The sequence below is a fragment of the Tauraco erythrolophus genome, chromosome 7 (assembly GCF_009769465.1).
Source record: "Tauraco erythrolophus isolate bTauEry1 chromosome 7, bTauEry1.pri, whole genome shotgun sequence".
Classification (NCBI taxonomy): Eukaryota; Metazoa; Chordata; class Aves; order Musophagiformes; family Musophagidae; genus Tauraco; species Tauraco erythrolophus.
The window spans coordinates 59,053,765-59,072,772 of record NC_141471.1 but is presented as its reverse complement, the minus strand read 5'-3'; the positions used below and the strand labels follow the sequence as shown (position 1 = coordinate 59,072,772).

The window sequence follows — 19,008 nt, the reverse complement described above, 5'->3', positions numbered from 1 at the left end:
GCAGAGTGGAATGAATACCAGTCTAAGACATCTAATGCCTGACTCAATGGAAAATCTCCACTCCATTCAGTGAGTCTTTGAGTCAGTCTTTTACTGCAGAGATGGAAGAGATGAATTCACCTATGATCTGGCCTGCCCCAAGTAGATTAATTCTGAGAGAAGGAAACTGTATCATTAGCAAGTAGCATACATGTGAAGTCAGAACTGTAAGGGAGACACCAAAAGCTTTTCCTCTTTTGAAATGCAGTCAGCATCTCCTCTGTGGGACTGATGAACGAAGTTAAAAGAAACAGAAAAACATGATTAACTTGACTTTCACTAAATACCCAGTAAGGTCATTGTCAATCTGACCAATGGTATTTATAAAATTTTCTCCAGAGGCTGTCCCTAGGACTCTAGGTTTTGCTTGTGACTTTCCTCCCCGTCCCATTGCACAATTGCATAATTAGATTTTTCAAAAATATTAACAAAACCTTTCACCCCTCCCACCAAGCTAGCTGTGTCAGCTTTAGAACACACGTTCTCTTTGCAAACATGCCAACATCTTACGATGGATACCCTGACAAGTGCTGACACTGCTATGAAAAACCAATGCTTGGCTACTAGATTTTGTGACAATGCCAGGAAAAAAAAAAATAATTGCTAATTCTCTTCCACTCATCTCCCATGGAAGACAAAGAATTTGAAAATGAGATATTTAAAACAAACAAAAAAACCCCCAAAATCAAAAATCCACAATTAAAAGGAACAGTTAATACTCTAGAACAGAGCTTAAAATTTAGCATTTCATTCATCCTCTAATATCAGGAACCACAATAAGGAAAATGTCTGCCGCTTCTCCTTCAATCAATACAATCCCTTAAGAGTCCCAGCTTCAAAACATTCACATAAAATATTAGCGTTATATATTTGCAGTAGATAAACTGAACCAGCAAGGCAATCAATCAATTTTCAATTACTTGTGGCAACTAGATGAGATGATAGTGCACACACTAACCACTGACTATAGTCACCTAATGAGCAGGCTCATGCCTTATGGTAGTCACTAGCCTCTGGGGTACATAATTAATAATAGCCATTTACAATCATAAATATGTATTTCCTCTTCTGTCTTCACGAATAAAGTTTATTACGTGTAAGCTGAGATGTGCTCGTCACAAAACCATCCAGTGTAAATTCTTTTTGCAAGGACCATACACTGCTGCTTATGTTACAGGGAGGGAGTTCATGAAACGCATTAGTAAAATTACAAGTGCAGCAAGAGCACTAACTTATTTATTACTTAGTACACTGCAGCATTTTCACATCCCAGTAGATGTGTTCTGAGTAACGTCATACTTACAACATCAAACTTCTGCGTGATGTTCCCCTGGACATCAAGTAAATAAACTTTGCCATAATGTGTTCCCAGTGCCAAAAACTGTAAAAGAAAGAGACCGATTAAACACAAAGACACTGCAACCAAAGCCACAGCAATGCTGAAGGTACTCCCAGATGTTTAGCGGATTAATGATTAGCAGCACCTAGGAGAAAACCCACAGAAACCACCTTCTATAGACAAAGCATGTTTTAACCGCACCTACAGAATAAAACAGGGCTTCAAGCCCATATTCCTGTGATAGTCCAAGTTAGCTGTCAGAATGAGTCATGAGGACCCTCATCCACTGACAACTAATGGTGCATCTGCAGTCCGTACACACTGCCTGATGGACTGTGGCAGCAAATTAAACATGCAGCGTGAAAGCGAGGACCAACACAGACCTGAAATAGTTCCTGGATCCCTTCCACAGCTTTGTTTCCATCATAATAGTTTCTTTTGGGCTTCATTTTTAATTCTCCTTCATTGTTAAAATAAAACCAAGACATTCAAACACAGCGAAGGGCCACTGGTTAAGTCACTGGTAAAATACTGCTGAATTACAGAGGATCTCTGACAGCGCATGTAAGCACAGAGATAACCACTAGATATGCTTCCCTTCACATAGTAACAGTCCAATATTGAACACTCTCAAGACAAACACACTTTTCCTCGGAAATCTCGGAAGTTGCATCCTAAAATATAGTAGCAAAATAAAGAAGTCTCCCCACAAACGCGTGCTATCACAAACTTATTGTGCTACAAACAAGAAGGGAATTGATTCGGAGAGATCTGCTGTTAATTGAACCATGTGAACTACACCTAAACAGAAAAGGAAGAACTTTGGTACTACTTGATTTATATAACAGAGGTTTCTGCTATTCCCCCCCTCCTTTCAGCATTACTCAAAATAGTCGAGGCTCCTCAATTCTCCGTATTTCACTGCATGTGAGCATGCTTCATTGCAACCTATAATGAAATGCTCAAATTTACAGGCACTGCTAAGCGTGTCAGTCAGGCAGCACAATCTTTAAAAAAATAACCTTACAGAAAGTCAAGGTTTAAAAGGATTTATCAAAATGGAATTGCTTAAAATGAAATTTCAGTTCAGGCACTTAAAATATGAAGCTACATTAAAAGGAGTCAAAAAAGGGAAAGAAGGGGTTCATTAGAAATTCATCCCCTGCAATGCCTTTCACTCCTGCAAGGTTGCCTTTTTTCAGGAAGAAAAAAGTCCCCCGGGTAAAAAAATCAATACTGGTTAATAAAACATCAGGTGTGCAGACATAACTAGGTATGACTATTCCACTGCACAGGCCTGCTTGAATGCACCAGGTGCCATGACGATTAGTCATCCAGTGCAGACAGCAAGCCTAGTGAAAATATGATGCTTTAGCAGTGAAAAGAAAAAAAAAATAATTCTGGGGGGAAATTAGTCTGAATACAGAAGCCAGATTTTTCAGGATTCCCAACAAAGTTAAACTGCTTTAATCAGCAGCATGTTTTACATAGTACTGTATAATTTTGCTAATGATAACTCCTTAGCAGGGCTTTTCCTCGTCTCATAGGGGGAAAAAAAAAAGAAAAAACAGAACAAAACAGAAAACACCCTCGCAAAACCTACAATCTGGCTTCATTTTTGAGCTCTCTGTTGTAAGAGACCTATTCCTAAAAGACTCCAGTACCTGGCTTATAACAATATTGATCCTTCTCATAAATAGTGTATCTAGTTTGCTGGAAAACTAAAAGTGCTGGGACATTTAACAGTTTTCCTGTATTGTCACTCTTTGTGACACTATAGTTAAAGGCCTATCTGTGCACATCCTTACAGAAAAATCCTGTTCATCTCTTGGCTTTCAAAATTTACCTGAGCCTCAGGAAAAAAAGGTAACACTAACAGGCTACAGACCAGGAGGAAATGCTTGCCAATTTTCCAAATATCTGTGTAATTCTGAGTTGTCAAAAACATTTTAAGAAGACTTATTGTTTTCATTCGCACAGTTAAAATACAAGCTTCATCTTAAGAGCCTCTTGAGCCATGGCAACAGTCCTTTGAGGAAAAGCAGCACAGCACGAGTCAATCTAAAAAATATAGCCAAATAATAGAGATAGATCCCTCAACAATAACTGTTAAGGAGCTATTACTGGCTGTGAAAAACTACACATTCAGAAAACAGCTATTATGTTTTACATACTAATAGTTACTTGATAAATCATTAACTCATGGTTTCAGACACTCTTCAGCATGCCTCAATATTTTAAAATGTCATTCAATATTTAAAAAACAGAAGAAAATTCAGAAAGTGAAAAAGCAATGGTTTAAATCACTAAAGAAACATGAAATTTCTTCCTTGTAAGAACAAAGGAATGATTCTTGGTAAAATTTCTTTACTTTCCTTTTCCCATCACTTTCTCCCTTTCCTTCTCTTGTATATCTCAATCTTGCCAGTATTACAGCATGTGCATTTCCTCTCCTTGTTTTTAACATATGGAATCAGAGAAGGGGAACAGAAGCGTTAGTACAACAGCCCCTCGGGAGGCAGGGGGGAACAAACACTACACCCAGCCCAAAAAAATCCCACTAAGCCCCAAAGAAAAAAGGAATAGTGCAATTACTTTCTTCTACACTGTATTAACAGAAACTCAGCTGTCTTCCACAGCTGAAAATATGCTAAGCTGGCCCCTAGCATGATCAAGTCTGTCTTCAGTGAGTCAGGCACAGTATATGCCCATTTCCTTTCTGAATAAAATAGAGTTGAGACTATATGCCAATTCTGGTTGATAATACTGTCCCTAATTAAAATCGAGTGAGCATCTTCCCAGTAGCTTCCGTAAACATCCCATCTAACAAGTCACTGTACCTTGAATTCTCACCTCATTTTCTCACTGAGAGAGCGTGCCCTGTTCAACACAAGTTAGCATGAGTTTTGTCTAGATCAGTGTTGGCTTGCGCTGCATCTCTAGATTGGGCAGCACTTCTGCACAGAAATACACTGATGCCTTATAAGCACAGATAAATACCTGATGAAACCAAGCAGAAGTTCTCTCCCTGCCATAAAGTGACGCAATACCTTTTCATGCACCGTCATGCAGCTGGCTGCATCCTTCTGGAGAATTTCAGTCACTCCATTAGAAAGCCGTTCATACTTCAGCTTAGGTTCTTCTTCACTCTCATCTTCCTAAATTTTTAAGAGTGTAAGGGAAAGGGAACGAGAAAAAAAAACAAACATACATTTAGAAGTTTATTTTAAATAAAGACAAATTAAAACATACACCAAAACTACTACATGGCAACAGGCGAAGATGGATCATTATCATCTCTTAACAACAATCATTACGATCAAAAGCCAACCTTTCATATTTTTATCACTGGAGGGGGCTTGGGTTGTGCTTTTTTGTTACTGATTCTCTTTTTACTCCAAAGTCCTGGGTGCAAGCAAAGACTGAATAGCAGCATACCAATTCAGCTGTAAGAGGCACTTAGTTCATATCTAAAAAGCAGAAAAAAACGTACATGTGTACTTTGCTACATGAAGTTAGCCATTCTCAATTTAGAAGTAAAATATAAAAGGGATGGATACGCAAAAACGTATGACATAACAAAGTGTGCCACTGCAGCCACAATCAACTCTAAGCTGAAGCATGCAGGTTACAAGAAACTTGAAAACCTTTACAAGATGCTGCACCTCTGTGGGAAGGATAGAGGCAAAACGCTGTGAACAAAAATAAAAAAGAACCCACTAGGAATAAGTTAATTGTATAAAATGTACTAATGGGTTTATGTTTGAAGAAACAAACAAAAAAAAAAGGAGTATAAATACGTTGTTGCAAAACTGTCTGGGAAAAGGATCCAGACACAGCACATCCCTATGGACCACCTGCATCATCTGCATGTTAGGAACTTTTTCTGGTAAATAACAAAGCTTTCCTCTCTTTTTCCTTTTGAGCATGTTAGGTACTATCACCCAATCTCTACTTAGATGCAAAGAAAGACGATGCACCAAGTGGCACAGAGGGAAGAGAAAGGAGATAGAGCTAAAAAACACAAGCAGCAAATTTATTGATCAAAGAACACTCAACAGGTTCATCTCTTAAGAAAAGAAAACCTAAGGTGCAAAATAGCTCTCTGATCATAGGCATCTGACTGTAACATATGGTCTACTGAAGTACAATGCCAGAGTGATTTCACAAGCTTCAGTAAGCCTCAGATAATATTATACATGGACAGACACACACACCCCCATCTATATCCCTCGGTCCTCACTGGGAAACATTATACCCCCAACAATCATCTCCCACACTCGCTATTAGTTCTAATGAACACAAAAATGTTGAGTGTGTTTCCCACATAAAACACATCTTCCATTCTTAAGCAACCAGAATATACCACCGCAGTGCTCCAGCAAAGGAGCATCTGTACTTTCCACCAACCACTGCTTTTCAACCCCTAGAACAAAATGAAAATGCTGTGTCAGCCCATGGCAGAAGAACTATATTTGCGCAGTGTTTTCTTGTAGCTAGTTTTCTTGTAGTTCCTTGACGTGACATATAAATTTGGAAAAGAGACATGTTAACAAAACATACTTTGTTAAACTTCCTTTGGGGTACACTAAAGCCAGTCTTTCCCAAGTTAAGTATGATGGCCGTTTACCACGTGTGCTCCCATCACACACAGTACTACGCACATACGCTCGTACAGAACACATAAGAGCCATACGGACCTATGGAAACGTTTGATATTTAGCCCCATGCTTACATAAATACGCTGCAAAGAGCAGCCCTTTCAAAATGTTATTTGAGAGTTTTATGTCAGAATACAAATGAGATTAATATAGGGATGTCAGCAGTCCATGACGTAGCAGTCTGAAGTGAGATGTCAAAACGTTCAGCAAGAAACAATTTTATTCAGTAAATCTAACACTGAACAAAGTTGTTACTAGACAGAATGACAATGTCAAATTACAGGGCTGTATATAAATCAGCCGAAATCCGTGTGCCTAGAGATCCTTAATAAATGACTACAGGGTAGAAGGAGGAGGTAAAGTCAAAATAAAAAGCGTCCAAGTGATGGAAGGCAGGCGTAAGGAAGCATGGGTCCATTTTACAGCAATTAATACATTACTGCATTTTATACATTGCTTACAAAGATTACACTTGAAATGCATGGGTAATCATTGAATAAATTCATAAAAGTAAAAATTGAACTCCAGTCATCTAGTTTTTATAAGATCCCACATGTTGCTGGAGTCCGGACATCACATGTGCAACCAACGTGAAAAGTTAATTCTCGTCTCTTGAGCAGTTTGCATAAAAGCATTCATCCATGGACCATTAGATAAAGTTACTGTAAATAAGTTTTGCCTGTCTTATTTATGAGTGAAAACTAAGTAATTTTTCCTGCTCAGGCATATACAAAAAATATATACTTTCAAAAGTCAGTGCACCGAAGCATTCTGCCAGGCTTCAAAAAAAGTAAATAAAATGAAAACTTGAAATATTGGGCACGATGACGTGCTCATTTCACGCTTTCTTGACAGGTATCTTATGTTAAGTAAAAGTCAAGCTAAAAGGTGAATTGAAATGGAGGGGGACAACCTTGCTGTAAACAAAATGAAATGAAAAAGGTGATTTGCAAAAACACAAGATTCCTCTACTGCTTCAGACTCTACCTCATATATTAAATGCATTTGATCATCTCTTATTCCGAGTATCCGAGTTTAATCACTTCAGAGGTATTTTTCTATCAGGTAAAGCTTTGATGCCGTCTGAACTTCTAAAGTAAACACAAGCCAGTGTTAATAAAAAACAAATCAATAATTTTTGTTAAATTTTAATAATCCTGAAAACCTACAAATAAAACCATCAGCAGCCTGAGTTGAGATGACAGTTAGCTGCGTTTCTATGACAACCTAGAGGAATAGTACAAGTCCTGACTTGCAGTAAAGCTAAGATATAAACAGTGTGACATTTACCCCATACAAGAAAACTCACAGCTTTCCTTTTTTGGGGGGGCAGGGGGTGAATAAGAAAAAAAAAAATAATCAAATTCTCAACTAACATGGATTTTTACTGTGTGGCACTTTTAATTAAAAGAGAAGTCCTTTAAACCATCCTAGAAAATACTAAACATTTGAAAATAAATTTTATAGCACTGCTACTTGTACCACCACTTAATACTTCTTACGTATTATCTGCCTAAAAAAACTCAAACAAAACAAGTCCAACAACACTGAGTTTTGAAATTCTTGACAAATGTATTACGAGAACAAAATATATACTGCACAAAACGTGCAGCCTTAAACTCTGAAAGGCAAGCAGACACACAGAGCTGGCAGGAGGAAGCTACCTTTGCAGTGGTGTAAAATAAACAATGACCATTTTTCAACCACAGGAATGTAATTTGAAACTCATTCCATTTAGTTTTCTACCTGCCTTTTACTGCTGAAGCTAGCAGCCAAATTGCTAAAAATATGCTGTAAAGAACTTGTAAAGAACAGGTATCCACAAACATTTCCCACTGAAAGCACATTTCCAATTGAATGAATTATTCTAAATTAACTAGTAAGGCTAACACAAATTCTTTTGTACTAAGAGCTCTTCTTTGTCACTGCTCAACTCCTCAACTCAAACTCCTCTTCCCACACCTAACACCTAGCAGGTCTGCAACTCACTACCAACTCTTCTGAAGCAGATTTACAAAACCCAGAAGAGCTGCAAACGTGCAATAAGCTCTCAAAAGGCTAGTGCCATTGCGAGGGATGCTCATCTGCCTTTACGAAAGCAGGTTCACAAGCTTCTTCAGATATTCTGCCTCGTCTTTCCCAGCTTTGCCTACAGGAACAACTGCGGTGGAATCGTCAGAAGAAAAAAAAATAATCAGAAATCAGTCCTCATGAAGAAATTTTCCAGAAGGAACCTGTGGGCAGTTCCTGGAGTTATTCCATTAGCCCACATTTGCTCCTGCAGCAGAGGATCTGCCCACAGGACAGTCTGTCACATGAACTACATGCTCTACTGATTGTGGATACTCTAATTACGTTACGGGCACTGACACCAAAGTGTCATCCTTCGCGCACGATTTGCCCTCCAAGTTTGCCAAAGCCTTTATGGAAATAAACGGTGCATACATTATAAGGCAAGTGCCCTTCCTCTTTGCTGCACATCTTCTGTCCAGTCCCAGCTAGAATTCCAGTTACTATAGGTGGCCATTCCAGCCTTGTTTATGCCTGCCAGTTTGGACTCTGCAAAGCATTTAAACTCAAACACCAAGATACCCCAGGTCCATCACTCCAGCAATTTCAAAGGAGCTACACTCACACCTTGCTGCAACAAGGCCCCAGTGCCACAGACCTTCCTAAAAACGCCATGTCTTGGGGGGGAAAAAAAAACACAAAAAAAAATCAAACAAAACACCCACAGGTCATTTCCACTTTTTATGCTTTCTTTCAAGTTCATGTCAACTTCGAAGACTATAACAAAGATGTTAAATTAGCTCATTTCCTCCCATCTTAAAGCCCACTAGAAGTGCTCTGCCTCTGGATCTGAAAAGTTCATGTTCAGGACACATTCAAAAAAAATCTCACGAAAAAAGCTCCGCTCTGCTGCCAAAGTGCAAACCCAACATCACTGCTAAAAAGTGAGAAGAGGCTACTTAGAAATTTGTGAGAATAACTTTTCTTGACATTTAATGCAGGTCAGATCTTTGGAAAGCCATGTAGAACCTCCGAAGAAATCTGCACTTCTATGTATTTAAAGTCATCACTATCGTGCAGAAGAAAAAAATAAACTAGTTAGAGCTCCAGAATTATCAGTTTACAATCTATGTGAAAATCTCCAGTAGAACCAAAGAAGCCAAGTCCATTTATTTTTGAGCTAAAATAAAGGCTCACAAAACATCCTCAGCTATGCAAAAATGAATAAACACATCCTTAGTGCCCTGCTGGGGACAGCTTCACTTATTACAGAAATTCAACGACTAATATTAAAAAAAACCACAACACACACAAAAAACCCACCAAAAACAAAACAAAGACCACAAAAAGACCTCAAGCCCCAGAATGCAGTCTCCAGGGAGAATTACTTATTTCTCTTCCATATAAACAGAAGCACAAAGTGCAGCAACGTACCCAGCAGAACACAGTAGCCAAGATCTTCTATTACCTTTTTGGTCCTGACATCTTGATTTGATCCAAAGCATTACTATCTCCAAATGTTATTTTTTTTATGGAAATGATGTCTTAATCACAGGGTCGCATCAGTTGTCTCAGTTTTTTGGTGTTGAGGACCTGTGGGACAGTGAGCTGGGAAGGATCTTTACCAATCCCCTAATTGACATGGGAGGAATGAGCACTTATCTGAGCGGCTGGTATCCCGCTGAGAAGCGGAACGGGTGACTTCTAACCACACTGCCATGAAAGATGCATCAGTAGCAGAGATTTACACCACTCCGACGCCCAGGCCATCCACAAACCCTCCCCATCACCAGCATTGCCTGGGAGGGCAGGACTGCACCAGAGAGGCTGTGCAAATCTCAGGTTGGACAAGGGGGCCCAATAAACACCTTACAAACTTTAGGATAACTGTTACAAGACTTCCAGGAGGAAGCAAGTACAACCCTTCAAAATATACAGATCAAGTTTTTTATCTAACCTTCACCTCACTACCACACCTTGGAATTCTACCGCATGGGTCATGATGCCTCCTTTGGCCTGGTAAAGAAATTACCATTATTTTCAGTCTTTATCACCTCCAGTTCAGATCCCAGACCTTTGTCGGGACCTATCTCCCTTCATTCAGGGTCAAGAGATACTGAAGCACTGAGTTATAAATGAACCCAACTTCAGGTTTGCTAAACCCCACTCCCTAAACTCTTCAAAAACAATGCTCAACTAAGACTGAGTCCCTCAGACAAGCAGGTTCACTATTCCATTCATCCGTCATCTTTAGTTCTCTCTACCCAAACTGTATGTAGGCTAAACGCAGCCCAGATAATCTGGTAATCCAGATAACCAGACGCAAGTCTCCGGATTCCCAGTACCACCCCAGGAATATCCATGCGCATCATTTCTCACTTCCTGCTTTACCATATTTCACACAAAGATATTTACTAAGATATTTTTATTTACTATCTATTTTTCTGTTTTTCTAACAGCTGTATGCTAAACCACTGAGATTTCACGCCATTTTTGGATCTACAGGCAGCAGTTAGGCCTGACCAACTGTATAGTCTGTCTAACCTGGCAATAACGCTTCAGTCCAGACACTCTTGCTCAGCTAGGACAGCAAGCAGCTTCTTCAGCCTGGTCTGGAGGACAAGGCAAGATGCAGGCACAGCAATGCTTCACCGCAGCTCTGCCGAGATGGGTCTGCTGAGTGCACTACTCGGGATTTTGGGATGTCAACAGAAAAGCAAACAAGTGACTCTGCTCACCACAATGATACATCAGAGGGAGGCTGAAGTGGGCAGACTGCCTTCAACGCATCAGTCAATCCCACCTATAATCCAACTATTCAAAGCCAACAGGCTAAGGGTGCTGGCTTGCCCTGAAACAATCTCCACTTCTAAGACTGTCGAGTCCTGAACCCTCATGAGCAAGAGGAAACATAACCTAGTCCTCTCCTAGCCTCCCTCCTTCCAAACCTGCTCTGCTTTGTCCCTTGGCAACCCTCAGATGGACTTTTGCTGATATCTAACTCCCCAAACCCTCCCATCCCAACTTTGACACCTTCCAGGGTGCCCATTTGGACCCCCATTTTTTTACTCTTCAAAGCCACCACATCCTCAGTTGGAAGCGCGCTTCCAGCCAGGCAAACCTCGTGGCAGAACAGCTTTGCTATACCAAGTTTTTAACAACTGCTTACAGCCTGGCATGAACAGCTGTAAGCAAGACACCAAAATCCAGAACAAAAAGCTGAGCAACTACACTAAGTTTGGATCTAAGGAAAAGCAGAGCACAGCACCCATCCCAGCAGCACATCCACGCCAACTCAGACTTTCAGGGCAACAGGGATCAAAGCTGACCACGAGGATTTGGAAATGCAGACAATTCCTGTCCTGTATTTTCGTGTTGTCTTTCCATGCCTTAATGGCATAGATACTCTCCAACTACACGGAAGGAAAAAGCAATTTTAATTTGCTAATTCAGAGCTCACATATATAAGTGAACACACTGCCCATGTGCAATACATGGAACTATGACTAGTGAATTAAAAAATGAAGCAAAAAATCTCCTACAAGTGAAAAACAGCACACGGGAGTAACACATGACAACACAGGCAGGAGGATTAATATTCTTAAAGCGGTTCTAGAAAATATGAAAAAGCAAGCAGTTACAAATTGCTAATGACTGTTGATGAATTTAAGTAGTATCAACATAACGTCGCAACACAGTTTGAAGACCCCTTCAACTTCCATCCCAGATCATATTTTAAAGTCCCTGTATTATTTGGTAATAACACTGAAGAGTTTTTTTGGTTTGTTTTTTGAGAACATGAAAAGGAAGAAAAACTCCTACTCTTTATCCACTAAACAGCTTATCATGCTCACCATTTTAAGTATGATAATTTTAACACCTTGATTATACTTGTGATGGGGTAAGTAGGCTTCTCCCTCTCTTCCTTGTTATATTCCCATTTAACAGTCACAAAACACTCGGTCTCCATAAATCTTATCATTGCAGGCATCAGATTATCGCTTGCACTTTAAAGATGAGATGTAAAAGCTTTGAATCCTATATGTTGTATTGGAATTGGCATATTGTTTTGACATAAGAAGGGATCCAAGAAAAATTTTGGACTTTTGTCCACTTCCCTCTACACCAAACGCTAACATGCTTTTTGTTTCCTTACAGCAACTTAGAGTAACGTGTCCTGCTGTTCACACGTGCAGCACTGAGCACGCATGCTAGCAGCATCTTACTCTTCCTCAGCACCATTTGGAAAGCTCACCTTACTTGAAGATGGTGACCACTTCTGGTCAGAAACGGTAGGAGGAGGAAGGCTTGCCTTTGGAAAGTTTTAGAAGTAAATTGGTCAAAAGATGCAAGTTATGAGGGGGGCAAAGAGGACATATTGCTATCTTCATAAAAGTTGCAGTTACTTACTCAAATTTCTTCCCTTGTAACACCTGACTTCTTCAGATAGCCGGCAATGCTGCCATATTCGAAGGCATCTGCCCACAGGGCAACCTACTGCACACCATTCTAACACAGGAGTCACAAAAACTCCTAGCCCAAACTCAGGTTTCTTCTCACAACAACAGGAACCCCAACTTCTACTATTTGATAAATAATTTACACAATCAGTCTTTCTTATAAAAATAGCTAGAAATTCACAATTGGAGATCTGCCAAAATTTATCTTTTCATTGTTGCAAAGACAGTAGTGGATTGTTACTCTCTATAATCCAGAAACACATAAAGTGCAATTTAAGAGCCCATTCAGTCCTTAATAGGATAACACCTCAAAGTCATGTATTAAAGAAGTTAAAGCATATCTGGCCATATTTGCTTTTTAAGAGGATTCCTGTGCTCTGAAATGATGCAAGCACCACACCTTCTTCCCTGCTGCCCAGTCCTAGGTCTTACCCTGCCTTCTTTGAAAAGTAACGCCAGACCCAAACGCAAACCAGAAGAGCGAGCTCTGTCCTCTGCAGCTTTGGCTGCTACATCCACTTGTGCTGAATAAACAAGTGACACAGAGCAAACAAGGAGAATTATAGCAGAAGAATACGTAACTATTGCGAAGTGCAGCTTCATCATTACTGATTCTCCACCCCTAGGATACAGCTCCCAGACTTGTGTTCCTGTCTCAATGATAAAGGGACTATCTATGCTGTTTGCAGGATGAGAATCCTGACTCAATTTCTCTCAATGCAATCCTATCTCTAGCACTAAAGGGATGCCAAGAAAAACTGACTAAGGCTTTTAACCTTCCGAAGCTTAGTTTGCTAGTTAGTGCACCAATTGGAATATAAACTGTTTTATTTCCTGTGCTGAATTTAAATATTGAGTACTTCACCAGACAATCTGGAGACTAAAATTTACTGAGAGAACATAAACCTCTTTTCTTCCATTACTTTCATTTTAAAAAGTTTGTTCCTTACAAGTAAATTTTAACAAAGTAGAAAAAAAATTAGTTTAACAATGAGCAGATCAAAGAGCATCTCATCTTGAAGTCACTGGTTCAAAAGCAGGCAGAGCAATAGCAAACGAAAGCTAGAAACATCCATGGTCTTGTTTATTGGCCTGCTTAGCCAAAATTAGGAAAAAAAAAAACAAGACTTTCCAAATAGTTTCCTATATCATACAATTACTGACCTCAAGGGACAACCTGGGTATTAACTTCAACAAAAATGCACGTTACCAAGGCAGGCATGAAGGACGTATCATGGCCTTTGTACGAGATCTGATTATTTAGTCAAGTTTTGTAGAAGAGTTGTGGCACAGCACAAAAATACAGCACTGCTGTATTTTGAACCTTATATAAACACAGGTTTTGTGAGAATTGAAAAGTTGGAAATAAATGTTAATCATCTGGAATAAATATGGAAAACCTATTCAAGTTTCCAACCTGTACAAGAATTAGTTCCTATTCTGAAACTATTGCCACACAAGACAACAAAACGCATGAAGACTGAAATTCCTAAATCATAAAAACACATTTGTGACTTACACTGCTAAAAAAAATTTTACCCTAATTCTATGGTGAAAATACAGCAACGTTAGCTCCGTGAAGGAAGCGAAGTGAATAACCTTCCATTCAGTTCCTTTATGATTCCTCATACGGCAAATCACCAACACTTACTCAGTATCTGGCTGTAAAATTGGCAAACATGGATTAGGACAGTAAAATTTCACACAGCGGTTTTCTGTTCTCCCTATGCATTTTCTGCAGGGATTTATTTAATACCTTGACCTCTTTGGGAAAATGCAGATATACACCAGGAGCAAGGAATTAAGATTATATGGCTGCCTGTGAATATGTATCAAAATGGGCTGCATTCACAGTATGAAATGACACACAGATGAAAGGCAAAGCAGAGAGCATTTTATTTCTTTGCAAAACTGTTGTCGTATACAGGATGTCACACTGTATTTGCAGAACACCAATTGAAGATTCACTCTTACAGGTTTGAAGCAGCTGGGCACCAGCCAAGTTGTGAAGCAGAAGTAACACACAGATGACATACTGCACATGAGCAATCATCATAAATGGCATGTCAAAACCAAAAAAAGTAGTAAAAAGTCCATATAGTGCAATTTGGTTTCACTTCAACTCCCATCATTTTGTTTTATTTTACCCGTAGTTTTGTGCATGGCCAAGAACACCCAAAAACTTTCAAATCCACTTCAGCGTCCAAAAGCACAGGATCAGTCCATCCACATCAAGTGCACCATACAGAGGCAGCACAAGACAGGCTGCTTCATCTTCCACAGCCAAATCCAATTCCAACAACGGAAAATCCAAACACAGCTCAAAATCTCAACGAAACAACACATTTCTACTTCTATTTTCCTTTCGCTGAGTCAGGAACTTGGGTAAACATTTGTTTCTCCTGTGAACACCACTCAAGCAGCCCAGTTGCCACCTCGTGATGTACTGCACATGAAAAACCTACGGTGCAGTTTTGGGAACGGTAGTTTTTAAAGTTCACCCACTCCCCACAGTCGAAGAGCTAGATGAATTTCCTCACTACTATTTGTGCCTCACCAGGCACAAATACAGACTGGGCGGAGAATGGATCGAGAGCAGCCTTGAGGAGAAGGACTTGGGAGTACTGGTGGACGAGAAGCTCAATATGAGCCGGCAATGTGCTCTTGCAGCCCAGAAGGCCAACCGCGTCCTGGGCTGCATCAAGAGGAGCGTGGCCAGTAGGTCGAGAGAGGTGATTCTTCCCCTCTACTCTGCCCTCATGAGACCTTACCTGGAGTACTGCGTCCAGTTCTGGAGCCCCCAACATAAGAAGGACATGGACCAGTTGGAGAGGGTCCAGAGGAGGGCCACAAAGATAAGAGGGCTGGAGCACCTTTCCTATGAGGACAGGCTGAAAGAGTTGGGGCTGTTCAGCCTGGAGAAGAGGAGGCTCCGGGGTGATCTTATAGCGGTCTTCCAGTACCTCAAGGGGGCCTACAGGAAAGATGGGGAGAGGCTGTTCAGGAGGGCCTGTTGTGATAGGACAAGGGGTAATGGTTTTAAAATAGAGGGAGGTAGATTCAGATTGGATATTAGGAAAAAATTTTTTACCATGAGAGTTGTAGAACACTGGAACAGGTTGCCCAGAGAGGTGGTGGATGCTCCATCCCTGGAGACGTTCAAGGCCAGGTTGGACGAGGCCCTGAGCAACCTGATCTAGTTGGAGATATCCCTGTTCCTTGCAGGGGGGTTGGACTAGATGATCTTTGAAGGTCCCTTCCAGCCCTAACCATTCTATGATTCTATGATTCTACTTTGCTTTTTCCAGCCCAGAGTGTTATTCCAACCAGATGAATACATTTGGTGTTTTGGAAAAGCCACATCTGCATACTCTTAACACACCAGCTTGGCAATTGCATTTAATTTAAGTAGCACACAGAGCAGCATTTTTACTTTTTATGTATTCCACAACAGACAGATAGAACAGGCACTTCTGGTTAATATTAATAGCTCATTAAATGAAGTATCTAATTTTCACTCAAAACTAAAAGGTATTAAAAGAATATAGCAATAATCCATTTTTCCTGCAAGTCAATCCTCTAACGATGTATATTATAATGTTAGTTACTAGTCACTGCAAACTTGTTTTTCAAATTAATGTATGAAAAGATTCCATTTAAACTTCAATAAATAATTTACTATGCTCATCCTACTGACTCAAATTGATAAATTATTTGCATGACACATTTTCTCATTAATAAGGAGCAGCATTTTCTATTTGAAATTTATATATCTTTTCCTTCCATTCTCCCCATTTACAAGGCCAATTTCACCCAACGCCATGCAGGGAAAAGTAATCTCTTCAGATTGCTCAGGTACGTGAAATAGAATATGCTTTTTTTGAGCATTTTTCTCCCATTTTATATTCTTAAAACAACTGGAAGAGAAAAATGGCAACCTAGTGCAGAGCTATTCAATAATAAGGAAAAGAGGCATGATGAAAGCAAGTACTTTGCCAAAGGTCACACAGAAGACAAAAAAAGGCAAGTTGGATGGAGGTACAGTAGCCATCTACTTTTCAACCATCTGTTTTGTGTTGCAAGGGTGATGCCCCTTCAGAAGCTACAAGCCACAGAAGAGCTCACCTCTGCCAGGCAGCCCAATGCTCCACACTCCACGTTAAGAGAACATTTTGATGGAAACAGAGTACGACAAGGAGCCCTTCTTACCAGATGCTTTATTTACTTGAAGTGATTTAATTGCTTTGACTTAATCCAGACCCAACCTACAAGACTTAGATCTGAAGCGCACTGAAAAGGAAGAGAAAACATCAAGGCCATTTTAGTTGCCTCTTTTTAAGGCTTACATGTTTCCTAACTGTGTTCTTGCTCTGATCAGTTTTCAAAACCTTAAAGAACAAAGCCACTACCAATTTCGGCGGTAAAAGTGTATCAGTGAGGGTTATTTCTAAACAACCATAAATTGTTTGAGCACTGGATTAACCAAGAATTCCTACAACGCTTTTCTCTCTACAAACTCCCATAGAATGTATTAATATAGTATTGAAATAACTAAAAGAATAAACTACACGAACAAACATATCCCTTTCACAGGGTACCAGCGATCAAAGCTCAAAAACAGGCCAAAAAAAATTAACACCAGGAGATACAAAAATGGAAATGCTAGAATGCAAACATATGCAACACTGATGACTAACACACAAATACCTAGTAAAAAAAACAGCAATGCATATAATAATGCAACTTTTTAAAAAAATATATAATTATTTTTAATAACTGTTACAAATTAACTTTTGCAGAAAATTAACATCTGCACCCACCAGCCCTTTTTATTTTTGTGATATCCTTTTAACAGGCCAAACAAAAAGCTAACCCTGCAGTGCAGCATCTACAAAACAATATAAAAATCAGTGAAACTCCTTACATAATCACAGATCATTTCATGGGACATAGCACTAATTTATGATTCCAGTGACACTTGTTCTTGAAAAGGTGCTCCCTGTCAAGAAGATCGGTACTGGACCAGAGCAACACACTCATAGCCCCAGCAGTAAATTCAAAAGGAGCAGAAAACTTGAACAAATAACTAACCAAATTCCAGGACGGTAACTTAGCTTTGATCCCCTCACGAAGCAGCAAAGCTCTGGGTTTTGATACATCATGACTTTAATTTTATCAGTACCTCACACTCACAAATAGAGTCTGAAACCCTCTCTTTACTTCTCAGAGGTAGGAAACTATTGCTCCATTTTACACCGAGATGGGGTGGAGAGACACTCGAACAAGAAAGAGGCAGAGCACAATTAACCTGCACATGAAGTCTGAACATAATTAACCCGTATATGAAGCCTGAGGCTGACACAGGCTGTAGGTCCTGGAACCCCGAGGCATGGTTCCAAACATTTTCCTGCTACATTCACTTTATCTGAAATAACTGTTAACTAATTTACACAAACCAGTGATTTTTGCAGGATGCAATATATGCTTTTATCAGCACAAATTAAGTCTCAAGGGAAACATTTTGTGCACTACATACAGTGAAAACAAAAGCAACATCACCTGACCTCACAAGATTTCATGGTGTAACATCATGAATGGTGACTGCCATACTGCGCACCTACAACACACTGTAAGTAAACACTGTTCTTTAGGCAGAACAGTGCAGAGCAGCGTGGAGGTTCAAGACAGCTCAAGTTGGCTCTCTAACAAACTTTCTTTTGAATTAAGAGATACAAAACCAGCTCCTCTCTTGATAGAACGCAAGTGATTCACGGGCCCATTTCATAAGACATGCTGTTGTGAGCTGCCCTGGTCTAATTATTCCTTGATTTAAATTAAAGAAGATCACTTGGTTTAAATTCAAATAAAAGTTTGTTTAAACCACTCCCCAACAATCCATTAGGTAATATATCAGCATTCTCTTCTTAAAAGCAAAACTTGCAAAGACAAAATTACAAGCTGAGCGCCATCAACCTAAAGGCACCAAAATCTCACCACCAAATTGCACTGCTACTCAAGAAAGCTTAACTATTTACTTACACATTTATTAGCATCATCTTTTCCTAATTAGCTGGCAAAACACAAGTATATGCCTGACAAAAAAAAACAGATCAACTGAGAAAATTAAGATTTTACAGAAATAAACGCATTGCAAGAAAGAAAATTAATTTGAAAACAGAAATTCAGATTCAGGCTGTACATAATTTATACAGACTTTTTCCACAGCTTACAAACAGCCAAAGGTCAGACTACTTTGTTGTCTATTTTTAAGATCTCATCAAATATCAAAGTCCAAACATGTAGCTCCAGGTGCTGTAAAATAAAACTAAATAAGCCAATGAAACCACACCATATAAGGACTTTTCAGCCAAACAAACCTGCTCAGGCTCAGTCCACAGATGTAACATATTTGATGTTAGACAGGGTTGAGAGAAGCAGAGCAAACAGACTTCACAAGTACAATTAAAAAAAAAAACCAACACAAAAAACAAAACAACCA

General features: G+C 39.5%; 1 protein-coding gene across 1 annotated transcript in view; it reads right to left on the bottom strand.

Moving 5' to 3' along the window:
• The window catches only part of VPS41 (VPS41 subunit of HOPS complex), a 108,507-nt gene that overhangs the window by 82,679 nt on the left and 6,820 nt on the right, over positions 1-19,008 (bottom strand). Inside the window, exons 3-4 of the mRNA XM_086614302.1 lie at positions 4,429-4,536; positions 1,343-1,420 (exon numbers count right to left, since the gene is read on the bottom strand). Of these exons, the coding sequence (XP_086470428.1) occupies positions 1,343-1,420; positions 4,429-4,536 (186 nt within the window). The remainder of the gene's footprint in view (positions 1-1,342; positions 1,421-4,428; positions 4,537-19,008) is intronic.